Source organism: Dipodomys ordii, unplaced genomic scaffold (genome assembly GCF_000151885.1).
Source record: "Dipodomys ordii isolate 6190 unplaced genomic scaffold, Dord_2.0 Scaffold24, whole genome shotgun sequence".
Classification (NCBI taxonomy): domain Eukaryota; kingdom Metazoa; phylum Chordata; class Mammalia; order Rodentia; family Heteromyidae; genus Dipodomys; species Dipodomys ordii.
Window position 1 is genome coordinate 8,700,733 of NW_012267240.1, and position 12,980 is coordinate 8,713,712.

At 36.6% G+C, this 12,980-nt stretch overlaps 1 protein-coding gene across 1 annotated transcript in view; it reads left to right on the plus strand.

The window, feature by feature from the left end:
- Arhgap21 (Rho GTPase activating protein 21) overlaps positions 1-12,980 on the plus strand; it is a 98,517-nt gene that overhangs the window by 16,818 nt on the left and 68,719 nt on the right. The window contains exon 2 of the mRNA XM_013014749.1: positions 12,082-12,261. Within this exon, the coding sequence (XP_012870203.1) occupies positions 12,082-12,261 (180 nt within the window). The remainder of the gene's footprint in view (positions 1-12,081; positions 12,262-12,980) is intronic.

Here is a 12,980-nt window from a genome sequence, read left to right on the forward strand (position 1 = left end):
TTTCATATGTTGAGTTTCTGTTTTCAGCCATTTCTCATAGGTTTGGGATAGGAGAAGGGAAAGAAAAGGAAATTTAGCAAACCTCGGACTGTTTGGTGTTATTCCCCCAGCTTCCTCAAATGACAGAGCTTACCTTCTAGGATGTTCTTGCTCTCGTGGAGGTCTCAGACTGTCACAGCTTGCATACATTGAGAACTAATTAATAAGTTAAAATGGGGGTAGGCATTATCTTAGCAGAATTTCTGAGTCATATATTTGCACATATGAAACTTTCTTCCCATTAAAAATATCTTTTGTATGTGTGGTGGCCTTAGGGCTTGAACTCAGGGCCTGTGGCTGTCCCTGAGCTTAATTGCTCAAAGCTCTACCACTTGAGCCACACTTCTGGCTTTTTTTTTTGGTTATGATTAATTGGAGATGAGATTCTCACTAACATTCCTGATGGGGTTGACTTTGAACCACTATCCTCAGATCTCAGTCTCCTGAGTAACTAGGATTACAGGTGTGAAGCACTGGCTCCTAGCTTAGGCATCGTTTATGATTATTTTTTTTAAACTGCAGTATCTTGTTCAATGTCATCTCTGTTTGGGGAGAACATTAGTTATGAGAGACTTCAGCTGAACTTTAGTGAAGTGATTTCTGCAGAAATCCTTAGCAGAAAAATATGTTGGAAATTCAGTGTTTTTCCTTCCTAATTTTAAAGTCCCATACAATGATATTGTTGGAAAAGATAGAAAAACACTGCAGAGTTGTATTTGGAAAAGGAGAGGTAATTTCATTGTACTGTCTTTCCATCATTGTATCTTTGTAGTTAATAGATGCTTTCTGGCAAATTAGTAGCAAATACAGAATACAACTAAAGTTATGTTCCCTAATTTTGGTGGACATGCTTAAAAGGAAATTGATTAAGCATGCTCAATTGAGCTAGTTAGAACTTGAAAGGAAGGGCAAAATGCTTGTGCCAGTGTAAACTATATTATACTACAAATCTCAATAGTGAGCTAATATCATACTATTTTTTCTGGCATATGCTCAATGTGATAGACCGATACTATACTTTAAAAAATATGTATTTCGCAAAGTATTTCCTTTTAGCTTTAGCTGTTTTCCTGCCTTTAGGAAGTGACATGTTTATTAAGGGAGGAAAGAAAAAAATCAATTGGCCAGAAAGTTCACGGCTAAAATCACAGTTATTAGATTTTTCTTCATTTTAAACATATGTTGGATATAGTCATTTTAGACTGTTTCTTTATCAAAAAAGTAGGAAAGTTTACATAAAGCAGATTTAAATAATTGTGGCAATACAAATATGTCATTTTTGAAAATTTTGTTTTTGATAGATACTGAGTTTGGAATTTTTATTTCTTCTTCTTCTTTCTTTATTTTTTTTTTTGTCGGTTGTGGGGCCTGAATTCTGGGCCTGGGCGCTGTCCCTCATCTCTTCAGCTCAAGGCTAGTGCCCTACCACTTGAGTCACAGCGCCACTTCTGGCTTTTTTCTGCTTATGTGGTGCTGAGGAATCAAATCCAGGGCCTCATGCATGCAAGGCAAGCGCTCTACCACTGAGCCAACTTCCCAGTCCCTGGAATTTTTATTTCTAAGTCACTTAAGCCCTAATGAAGAAGAAAATGCACAAAAGTACACATTTCTCCGAGGCTTATTTTTTAATGTAAAACTGTGCCTTACAAAGTTGTAGAAACAGTTAAACAAGGTGGTTGTTACTGAACTTTTATGATCATGAGTCCTCATATTTAATCATGGTTGATATTTGAAGAATTTTTATAACAGTGGCAGATCAAACTTCACCTAGAAATATTTGTCCACTGCAAAGTGGAATTTGGGCTTTCTTGTTCTTAGGAAACAATTTTAATCAACACTTTGCCAGACTATACAAAATACCTTACAAAATATTTTTCACTTGATTTTTTTTCCCCTTAAGCCAAAACCATGAAAAACATATTTAAAAATAAGAGGTAAATGGTTCTTAGTTTCTCTGGGGGCAGTGTTGAAGAATATGAGAGAAATTTTGGTGGTAAAATATTAAGCAAAGCCTTCAATGTCTAAAGAACAAGTAATTTCCTTAACCTATGTCTCTGGGTGCTGTAATGACAGGGACCACTAGTAGCTGCTTTGGGACACAGTCCAGATCATACACTTCAAACCCACTCTGTGTGAACATCTGCTGTGAAGACATAAGCTATTCCAGCTGAGTCCTTCAAAGAAACCATGGAAATGCTATGGCAAAAAGTATGTCTTTAAAATCAGAAACTGACCAGGTGCAGAGAGCTCACACCTGTAGTCCTAGCTACTCAGGAGGCTGAGATCTCAGGATCACAGTTTGAAGCCAGTCCCTGCAAAAAAAAAAACTCCATGAGATTCTTATTTCTAATTAATCACCAAAAAGCCTGAAGTAGAACTGTGGCTCAGGTAGCAGAGTGCTAGCCTTGAGGGAAAAAAAAAAAGTTCGTAGATAGTGCCCGGGTCTTGAGTTCAGGCCAGATCAGCACCAAAAAACAAATAAATTAGTAAATAAATTACAAGATGTTCTTAATAACATTGAAAATTTTAACAGCAAATAACTTGGAGGGGGAAACCCTAGTTTCATTTATAGGAGAATAGAAAAATAAAATATGATATATCCATAATAGAATCTTATATACAGTGGCTGGCTGTTGATCAGTCCCTTTCCTTTATCTCTGCCCCTCCCCCCCCTCGACCTTCCCCCTCTCCAAATGGCACCTAGATCTCACATGTTCCAGAACCTTTTTTTTTTTTTTTGAGACACCATCTTGCAGAATAGCCCAGGTTATTCTCAGAACTCAGAATCTTCCTGCCTCAGCCTCAGGAGTGCTTGGATTATAGGAGTGTGCCATTAGGTTTGAATGAGTTTTTAAAATAACACATTTAGAAAACAATGTGAGATTATTAAAGAAGAAAAAATAAACACAACAAATGTTAGATTCAGGGATACTTATTATTGGAATAAGTGGAATACAGAGAAATTCTCTAAAATTATAAGAAAAATTAAACTGGATATAGTTGTATTTGCCTGTAATTCCAGCACTCAGTTGTCAGAAGCCAGAGGATCTTGAGTTATTTGGCAAGCCTGGGTTATATAGAAAGACCCTATGGGGAAGAGGGGTTAGGGGGAAGGAGGGAGAAGGAAGGGGAAGAGGGAAATACAAACATCAGATGATTCCAGGTATAATTTTGAAAACAGTTTTTCTATTTTAGGAAGATAGTTCAAATTTTCTCATTATTATTGAAGATAGATTTGCAAAGACAAGCATCATTAGTCACATGGACATGGGGAGAACTCGATAGATAATACAGCCTCACTTCCAGCTGAAGAATTCTGGGACCATGCCCAGGAGATGGTCTGAATGGCTCATTGGTTGTGAAGGGAGAAGCATATTGAGATTTATTTTTCCAGCATTTTGTTGTTCTGTGAATATTGTGGCTAGATTACAGACATTATCAGTAAATCAGAAATAACTTGTAGAATCATGCTAGAGTAGACAAATTAAACTGTGAAACATTTCTAGATGTTTACAGCATTCTTTCCAACCTTTTCAGTTTTTGGAGGCAGTCTCCCTGTATAGCTGCAGATTTAAACATAGCTGTCTTCCATGAATGTGAAATTTTAAGTGTGAAGATTAAAAATTTGTTTGTGAAATGCTTAGATCTGAAAACAAAGTAAACCAGACAAAAAGAGAGGAGAAAAGGTCTCTATAAATAATAAAGTTCACTATAGTGGTAATAAAAAGCAGAAACTTGGATAAGAAAAGACACTATATATTGAAAATACCAGTAACTCAAATAATCCATAAATGAAATCAAACAGAAGCAATAGAATAAGGACCTAATAGTTTATGGAAGTCAGATATATAAAAGATATTGTAGGTAAATATCCAACTATGTAATATAAGAATTGAAAATGTCTATTAATGAATTAAGTCTAAGAAAGGCACTGCTGGTTCATGCCTGTAATCCTAGCTACTCAAGAGACTGAGATCTGAGGATCATGGTTCAAACCAACCTGGGCAGAAAAGTCTGCTACACACCATCTGTAATTAACCAACAAAAGAGCTGAATTGGAGGTGTGGCTCAAGTGATAGAGCACTTGCATACCAAGGGAAAGCATTGGACCCACCACAGACACACATGTGCAACAGGCATAAAGTAATTCCAACTATGTAGGTATTCTTTTCTGCCTCTATTACATTTACTTATGCTAAAATCCAATCTCTGTCACCTCTGCTACAATTTAGACTTTTCATTTTTACCTATACATTTTTCTTCTCTTTAAAATACCTTTAGCCAGGCCCCAGTGGTCCACTCTTATAATCCTAGGTAGTTAGGAGGCTGAGATTTGGAAAATCTGTTTTCTCTGTTTGAGACCAACTGGTGCAGAAAAATTCACTAGACTGTATTGCCAAAATAATCAGCAAAGCGTAGGGCTAAAGCATGGCTCAGGTGTCAAGTGCCAGCCAAGCAAACAAGCTAAGCAAGTACAAGGACCTGAGTTTAAACCACAGTACTGCTAATCCCCTGCCTCCTAACTTTCTTGAGCTGTTATTCACAAGCAAAAAAATATCACTAGTTACAAATGGACATTTCAGTGATTCGTGTCAAACTGATACAGTCTTGAAATTTTCTATTATCCTAGAGAGTTTGGTCCTATCTGTTGCATCTTCTTATGTGAAGTTCTCACTACTTTAGTTGTTTTGTTGTTGTTATTATTATTTTCTTTTGGTCAGTTATGGGGCTTGAACTCTGGGCCTGAGCGCTGTCCTTCAGCTCTTCAGCTGAAGGCTAGCACTCTACCACTCAAGCTACAGCACCACTTCTGGTTTTCTGGTGGTTTATTGGAGATAAGAGTTTCACGGCTTTCCTTATCCAGTCTGGCTTTGAACTGTGATCCTCAGATCTCAACCTACTGAGTAGCTAGGATTACAGGCGTGAGCCACTGGTGCCTGGCAGTTGTTTTGTTATGATAGATGTTTTCCTCTTATACTTTCTCTCATCCTTATAGTTTGCTTTGTCTAGTTATATCTTTTATGAAGTTAGTTTTTATCCTTTATTTTGGTTTCTTTTAGCCTTGAGCTATTATTTAATCAAATGACCTTGTTATGAAGTCTTTTAAGGGAATCAGATGATAGTTCTTAGACCAGAAGAATTTAACTACTTCAATTCCAGTCATGTCTAGGCTTTTGGCACACATGACGCTGCTGTTACATGAATTGGTGCTCATGGAGAGGAATGAGTTGTGTGGGGAGGGGTGTGTTTCAGAGATCTCCCTAAGTGGTGAAAATGGTGCCTGCTGGTTCTTTCTCTGTGTGTGCCCAGTTTGTTCCTGTGATAAAATCCAACAGATCAAAGGCACTGTGGGTGCAGATGAATGAAGGCACATGTGTGTGTTTCTTTTTTTAATTTCCTCTTTGTAGACAGGCCCGTGAAAAAATGTAACCTTCCCTTCTCTCCAGTAGGAGAGTGGAAGGGGCTTCTGTATGATGTTTTGCAATGGACTACAGACAACTTTGTCATGTACCTTCCAAAAATCTTAAGAGAGCAGAAGTGAGATTTCTTACTCATCAGTCCATCCTTCCTTTTCATGTAAAGATTTAGGTGAAACAAGGCACATAAGCTCCTTTTAGAAACTTGAAGTCTGATACCATGGGCTAAGACAGTTTTCTATATGACTGAAAAGCAAAGTAGAGCAAACTTCAATATATTTTGGAGCTATGATGAAGCCAAGTCATAATAATATACTACAAGTGAATTGAATATATGAATAGCACTTAAAAGTGTGAAAATTTTCTGGGCACCAGTGGCTCATGTCTGTTATAGTAGCTCTTTAGGAGGCTGAGATCTGAGGATTGTGGTTCAAAGCCTGTCTAAGCAGGAAAGTCTGTGAGACTTATCTCCAGTCAAGTACTAAAAAGCTAGAAGTGGAGCTGTGGCACAAGTCATAGAGCACTATTGAACAATAAAGCCAAGGGAAAGCATGCAGACCATAAGTTCAAGTACCACACAAACACACAAAAGTGAAAATGTTGATACTACAGAAAATAAAAGATATTTAAAGAGACACTAAATTAGGTCAAAGAGCTCTTAGGGGTGATTCCATTTAGATTATCAAATTGGTGAGAATGATTAAAAAATTAGTGTGTGTGACAGAAAAAAAAATGCTAGGTCTCCAAATTCAGGAAACTATAATTTTTAATTCTTGTTCTGATTCTAGTCAACCACAGTCTTGGATAAGTAATATAACAAATCTGGACCTTAGTTCCTTCATGTCTAACATGAAAAGGTTCATTTATTTAGATTAAATTTGAGAGATTTTTGTATTTCAAAATTGTAGAATGAAGTGGCCTCTAAGTATATGAAAGCTGTTTATCAAAAAAGGAAAGAAAAGAGATGTGTCTCATAATTAGTCACTAGAAAATTACATATATTGTAATGACTAAAAACTAGAGGCAATTCCAAATGTTTCAAGGATGGTAGAGCACCTGTATTACTCCTCCACTGCTGATGGTCATGTGAATTGCACAGCTATTCTGAAGGTTTGGCCACTCCTTATAAAACTAAAATATAGTTACTGTACACTTTGATCTGAAGGCATCGTCCTCAAATTCATATACTGAACTCCTAAGCCCCACAGTGACACTGAGTTTGAAAAGATGAGGACTCTGTTTGAGATTTGTGACTTTGTAAAAGGCCCCTGAGATCTCACCTTGTCCCATCACTCTCTCAAGACACACAAAAAACCAAGAAGGTGCCATCTAGAAAGAAGAGGGCCCTCAGCAGACACGAAACTTGCCAGCACCTTGACCAGCCTTCAGAACTGTGGGAAATAAATGTGTCTTGTCTGTGAGCCACATATATTCTATGGTATTTTGTTACAGAAGCCCAAATAGTTCAAGTTGTACTCTGGAACATTGTGCTAGAGAAATGGAAACTATGTTCACATAAATACCCACACAGGAGTATTCACAAGTGTATTTACTCAAAATAGGCAAAAAAATAAAAACAATAAAAAAAAATCTAGAAACAATTGGGAATCAATTCTCTACCACCGAGCTGTAACCCCCAGCCCTTGCATGTCCTTTACTAGGTTAGTGATTAAATAAAATACAGTTAGGCACTTGAAGTTCTCAAGCTCTGAGAAAAGATGAATTTAAGTGAATGTGAATGACTAAACTAGTAATTAGTTTCCAATGTAAAGAGCCTCCAGAGATAACTCCAGAGGTTTTGTTTCCAGCAAAGAGCTGAAAATAAGGAAGAAAGTTAGCTGACCAGTTTCTTCTTATCCTTTTGATTATTAGCCCAGATTTTCTCCAGAGTTCCATTATTTGCTCTGATGGATCTTTCCAACTGCATCTGACACATGAGTATTTTAAAATATTGTGACTAAAAGAACTTCCAGGAAAGTGAAATTTGAAGAGAATTGAAGAAGATGGCACATTTTTGTGGTGTTTGCAGAAAAGGCGCAAGGAGTTAATATAAATGTTTCTGTGCTCTATTATATGTGCATTTCTCATTTAATACACAATAGTTCTTAGAGCGCTTTTATTCTTATTATGTAGATGAGAACATTAAGGGGCTAAGTGATGGTGTATTATTACATGGATGATCAGACAGTGACAGAGCCAGGATTAGTGCCTGATTCCCCATCTCTGCATCCTGTGTTCTTAACCCTGGTGCTAAACTAAAAAGTCAGATTAAAAAGACAGTCAAAATAGAACCTTTTATTTCTAAGGGATGAGGGTAGGTGGAAAATGGTATTAAACTATTTTGGCAATGTTAAGTGTAGAATTACTTTATAATATTTGATTCATATGAAACAATAAAGCTAGTGTGAATTGACCTTCCATGGATGTAGTTAAAAAAGTACTCTTAGGAACTCTCCATAAATCACAACTGTGTCAGCAAAGATGTTGAAGCCTGGCTTTCTTTCAGATTTCTGCCTCTTGCTTTCTCACTCACATTGCTTCTGTTGCCTCTTTTTGTTGTTGTTTAAATGTCATCATTGAAGAATATATTTGCTATAGAACTATTCCTTTCTGAACTGTATACATTGATGAGTTTTTGCATGTGTATGTATCCATGACAAAAAAAAAAAGGCAGAGAATACAGTTAACCACTGCCCCCAAATTTCCTGATAGTGTCCCTCCCTCTACCTACCAGCAAGTACTAGTAAGCTTTCAGGTAACTTTGGAAACTTTCTAGGATTGTATGTCAATAGAATATACATCATGTACTCTTTTTGGCCTGGGTTCTTTACCTCAGGATAATTAATATATAGCTAAAATATATCAATAGTTCATTTTACTGGCAAGAAAGCTTGTATGGTTTGGTTGTATCCCAGTTTATTTATGTATTTGTTGATAAAACACTTGGAATACTTTTCAGTTTACGGCTGTAACAGATGAAGCTGCTCTGAAACTTTTTAAGTTTTTAGATTCACATATACTTTCAGTTTTTCTTGGCTGTTTACCTCAGAGCAGGATGACTATGTCATATGGTAGATACATTTAATTAACTACAAGACTTTTTCTGAATGTTCATACCATTTTAGTTCCCACTAGCAGTGTTTGTGAGTTTTAGTGGCTTTGCATCCTGTCCAACAGTTGATATAATTAGTCTTTATCATGTTAGCACTTTTAACAGGTATGTAAGGTTTCTCCTGTTTTAGTTTACATCTTCTATCCCTTTATATGCTTATTTTCATTCATGTGGCTCCTTTGGTTAAGGTATGCTCAGATTTACTCTTTATTCTCCCCTCTTTGGGTTTTGTTTTTTATTTAGTTTTGAGAGCCCTTTTTGTAGTCTAAATAATAAACCCTGTTTGAGACATGTCATTTACAGATACACCTTCCCGCTTGATTGCTCACTTTTTTATTCTCTTTTCTTTCAAAGAGCAGAGTTTATTTTTGATGATGTTCCACTTTTTTTTTTGGAAGGGGGAGCTTTTTAGAACTACTAGATTGTTATCTTTAGTGTCCTATTCAAGAAATCTTAGTCCAACTTTGAGTTTGTAACAATTTTCACTGTATTGTTTCCAGTAGTTTTGAAAAGCTTGTGATTATTTGAGTTTATTTTATGTATAGTTATATATATTTATTTTATGTATATATTTTATGTATAATGGAAATTATAGATGAAAGTACTTTTATTTTTCTCCTGCATGTGGATAGTTAATTTTTCTAGGGCTATTTGTGGTTATGTGTTTGTGTTGTAGCAGTGCTAAATTGACATATGTTCACATACCTAGGAATAGAATTGGTACATTATATGGGTGTTACTTGATACCTGGACTTTTTATCTGTTCTGAATCTTGAAGACTGGTAATATTGCAACTTCATTCTATTTGGCTATTTTAGAGTTTAAAGTGAACTTTAAGAAATGACATGGCAACTTCTACGTAATAATGTCCTGAGATTTTGATTACGATTTCATTGAATCTATACAAAAAATTTGAGATAGTTAACATTTTAATAATATTGATTCTTCTGAACCATGAACATAGTGTATCCATTCTTTTTTTTTTGTCGGTCGTGGGGCTTGAACTGTGGGCCTGGGCGCTGTCCCTGTGCTCTTCACCTCAAGGCGAGTGCTCTACCGCTTGAGCCACAGCGCCACTTCTGGTTTTCTGGTGGTTTATTGGAGATAAGAGTCTCATGGAGTTTCCTGCCTGGGCTGGCTTTGAACCATGATCCTCAGATCTCAGCCTCCTGAATAGCTAGGATTGCAGGCGTGAGCCACCGGCGCCTGGCTGTTTATCTATTCTTTAGTATACAGTTCAACAGTATTTTAGAGTTTCAGTTTGCAGAGTAAGTGAAATTATTTGCCAGACTTATTACTAAATATTTCAGATTTTAATGCTATTTAAATGATATACCTTTTAAAATTTTCAGTTGGTTGTTGCTGTTTGCTTATTGTAGATTTTGTATATTGTATATTATTTTCATGTTCCAGTTCCTCAATCATATAGCCTCCTACTGCAAGTTTGGCTGGAAATGTTACTGTCTAGCTATCTTCCCACCTTCATACAAAGCAAATCGTTGGGAATAGACTTACTGGCAGAAGATAATAAAAATTCAGTAGCGTGAAGCAGTTTGATAAATATGGCATTTTTAAAATGCTGGAATGAACTTATGGTTGTAAATTAAAATCTTATCAGCAATGCAGATGTTTCAAGTTTATGATACCTCCGTGATTGGGGAAGTATTTGAGCTAGAGATAAATACTTGGGAGTCACATGCATATAATGGTATTTAAGGCATGAGACTGAATGAAATCAGCACAAGTAGAGAAGTCCACGGACTGTGTGAGTTGAGTCCTGAGTACTTCCAGGTTCAGAAATTTAGTAGATGAAGAGATAGCTGAGGAGACAAAATCAGTGTGGGAAGTCAAGGACAAACATTTTTTCAAAGAAGTGATTCCTAAGCCAACTACGTAAGATTAGACATGAGAATTTACCATTCAGCTTGACAGTGTAGAAATCACTGCTAACACTGACAAGGCCAAGGTTTAGGGTTCTTGAGGTCAAAGCTTGCTTTAAAGGCATTCAAGACAAAATGGGAGGGAAAGAACTGGAGATGATAAATATAAACTTCAAGGAGCCTTGCTGGAAAGAGAAACAAACAAGCTCCCTCTCTAGCTAGAGAGAGCTAAAGAGTCACCATTGGATTTTGTTGTAAAGAGGAAAGAAATTACAAAATGTATGGATGCCATTAGGAGTGGTACAGTAAAGAACAGCTGATGTGAAAAAAAGATGGGAGAATTGCTGGCACTGTATGTTAATAGTAAGAAGAGGGGAGCCATTGTATGAATAGGCCTTGTAAGAATGGACACTCCATCCCTTTTATAAGGAAGGAAGATAGGAGAACACAGGCACAATTGCAAATAGGTTAGGTAAAGGTAGCAGGAGATGGAATTCTGTTTCCTTAATATAATACAAAGCAGAGTCTTCTGCTACAAGCAAGGATAGGAGAGAAAGAATGAAATAGCTATTGGATGAGTAGACCAGACATTATCAGTGATGGACAATACTAACTAACCTCTCTTGAGATTAGTAATCATGACCTTAAAATGAAGTCAGCTTACTTTATGATTTTTCTCCATTATATTCACTGAGGCTAGATAATAGGTATGATTAGGTTTTGTCAGATGACTTTATGGAAAAGAGTGAATTTAAAATGACTTAAGAGGGTCCTGAGAGCTTGGGGTTGGGGAGAAGGGACCAAAGGGGAATGTTAAGGGTCCAACCCATACTGAAGAATTGCAAAGGCTTGGGATATTAAAGGGAATGAACCAAAAAGTCAGACCCTAAATAGTCTCCTTATTCTGAATTTGTAAAAGGGTTTTTAGTCTTGGGTAGGCAAAAACTGAAGTGTGGAGGAGAGGTCAGGGAACTTGAAGGGTCAAGGTGTTACAAGGAAGGATTATCTGTGTTAGAATGGAATTTGTGCTTAGAAACCAAGGCCTTTTGTGTTACTTTCTAATATTTGTTGCTATATGATAAGGCTTAGGCATCTTGTTTATTAGTAAGTGTTCCACATCTCTCTCATATTTGTGCTTGTTAAACTTGCGTACACTAAGAAATTTCTTTAGTGTCATCTCTCACTCCTTCTATTACATTCTTAATTTTAGCCTTTGGATTTTTAATTTCCAGGGATTCTGTTTTGCTTCTGATTAAGTTTTCTAGGAAAAAAAAAAGGTTTTTTTTTGTTTCTTTTGTTTTGCTTTTTAAGATAGGGTCTTGCTATATAGACTGTAAATTCACTATGTAGCCCAGGCTGGTCTTGAACTTAGGCTTTTCCTGTCTCAGCCTACCTCAAGTGCTAGGATTACAGCTGTATAGCACCTTGCCTGGCTTAATACTTTAGTTTTGGATGATTGCATGGTTTGTTGTGATATATCTAATCCACACATAAAAATGCATAATTTTTATATTTATTTTTTTCACCATTAAGTTTGTATCTATTCTCCAATATTATGTTTTTACATATTTTTTTCTAAGTGAAGAAATACGTTGTGTTTTGTAGTTAACTTTTAAATATCTTTTCATTTTAGGCATCAAAAAATAAAGATGGAAAAGAACAAAGTGAAATTGTATCACCATCTGAAGATGAACCATTTTCCTGGCCAGGTCCCAAGACAGTTTTATTGAAGAGAACATCTCAAGGCTTTGGTTTTACATTAAGGCATTTTATTGTTTATCCTCCAGAGTCTGCAATTCAATTTGCATGTAAGGTAAGAGAAATATAATAACTTGAAAAAAATAAAGCAATTCCAGTCCTATTCTGGTCTTCTGTCACCCTTCCCACCTGCCAGTTTTCTATCTTAAAGTGATTATTATATTTGTATTTTTGTTGTCTTAGGCATTTGTCCACTTCTTAGAACAAAATCTTTTAATCTTCTCTGAACTATCTTACTACATCGGTTTTTCAAGGACTTCTTTTTTTTTGGGGGAGGGGGGTCTGGTCGTGGGGCCTGAACTCTGGGCCTGGGCGCTGTCCCTCAGCTCTTCAGCTCAGGGCTAGTGCTCTACCACTTGAGCCATAGCGCCACTTCCGGCTTTTTTCTTTTTGCTTATGTGGTGCTGAGGAATCGAACCCAGGGCCTCAGACATGCAAGGCAAGCGCTCTACCACTGAGCCACTTTCCCAGCCCCTTCAAGGACTTCTATAGTTCATTCTGCTTTTTCTAGTATGTAACTGCCTTTCTAGAGCGAGAAAGGTAGAGAATTTTCTGTGTGGGCTATGTACAATAAAATTATTCATGTTAGGCAAAAATCAATAGAATTAGAATAGTTCTTAACTTTCAAATAATGTAACATGATGGCAAGTTAGAATTGTCAACACAGCTTGTCTATCACTTGTAGGACGATGTTTTATCAGGGGTGGCTTGGAACACTTACAGTTGATGGTCTGAGTGCTCACTTTCCGTGCATTAATACTTTTTATGAGTGTT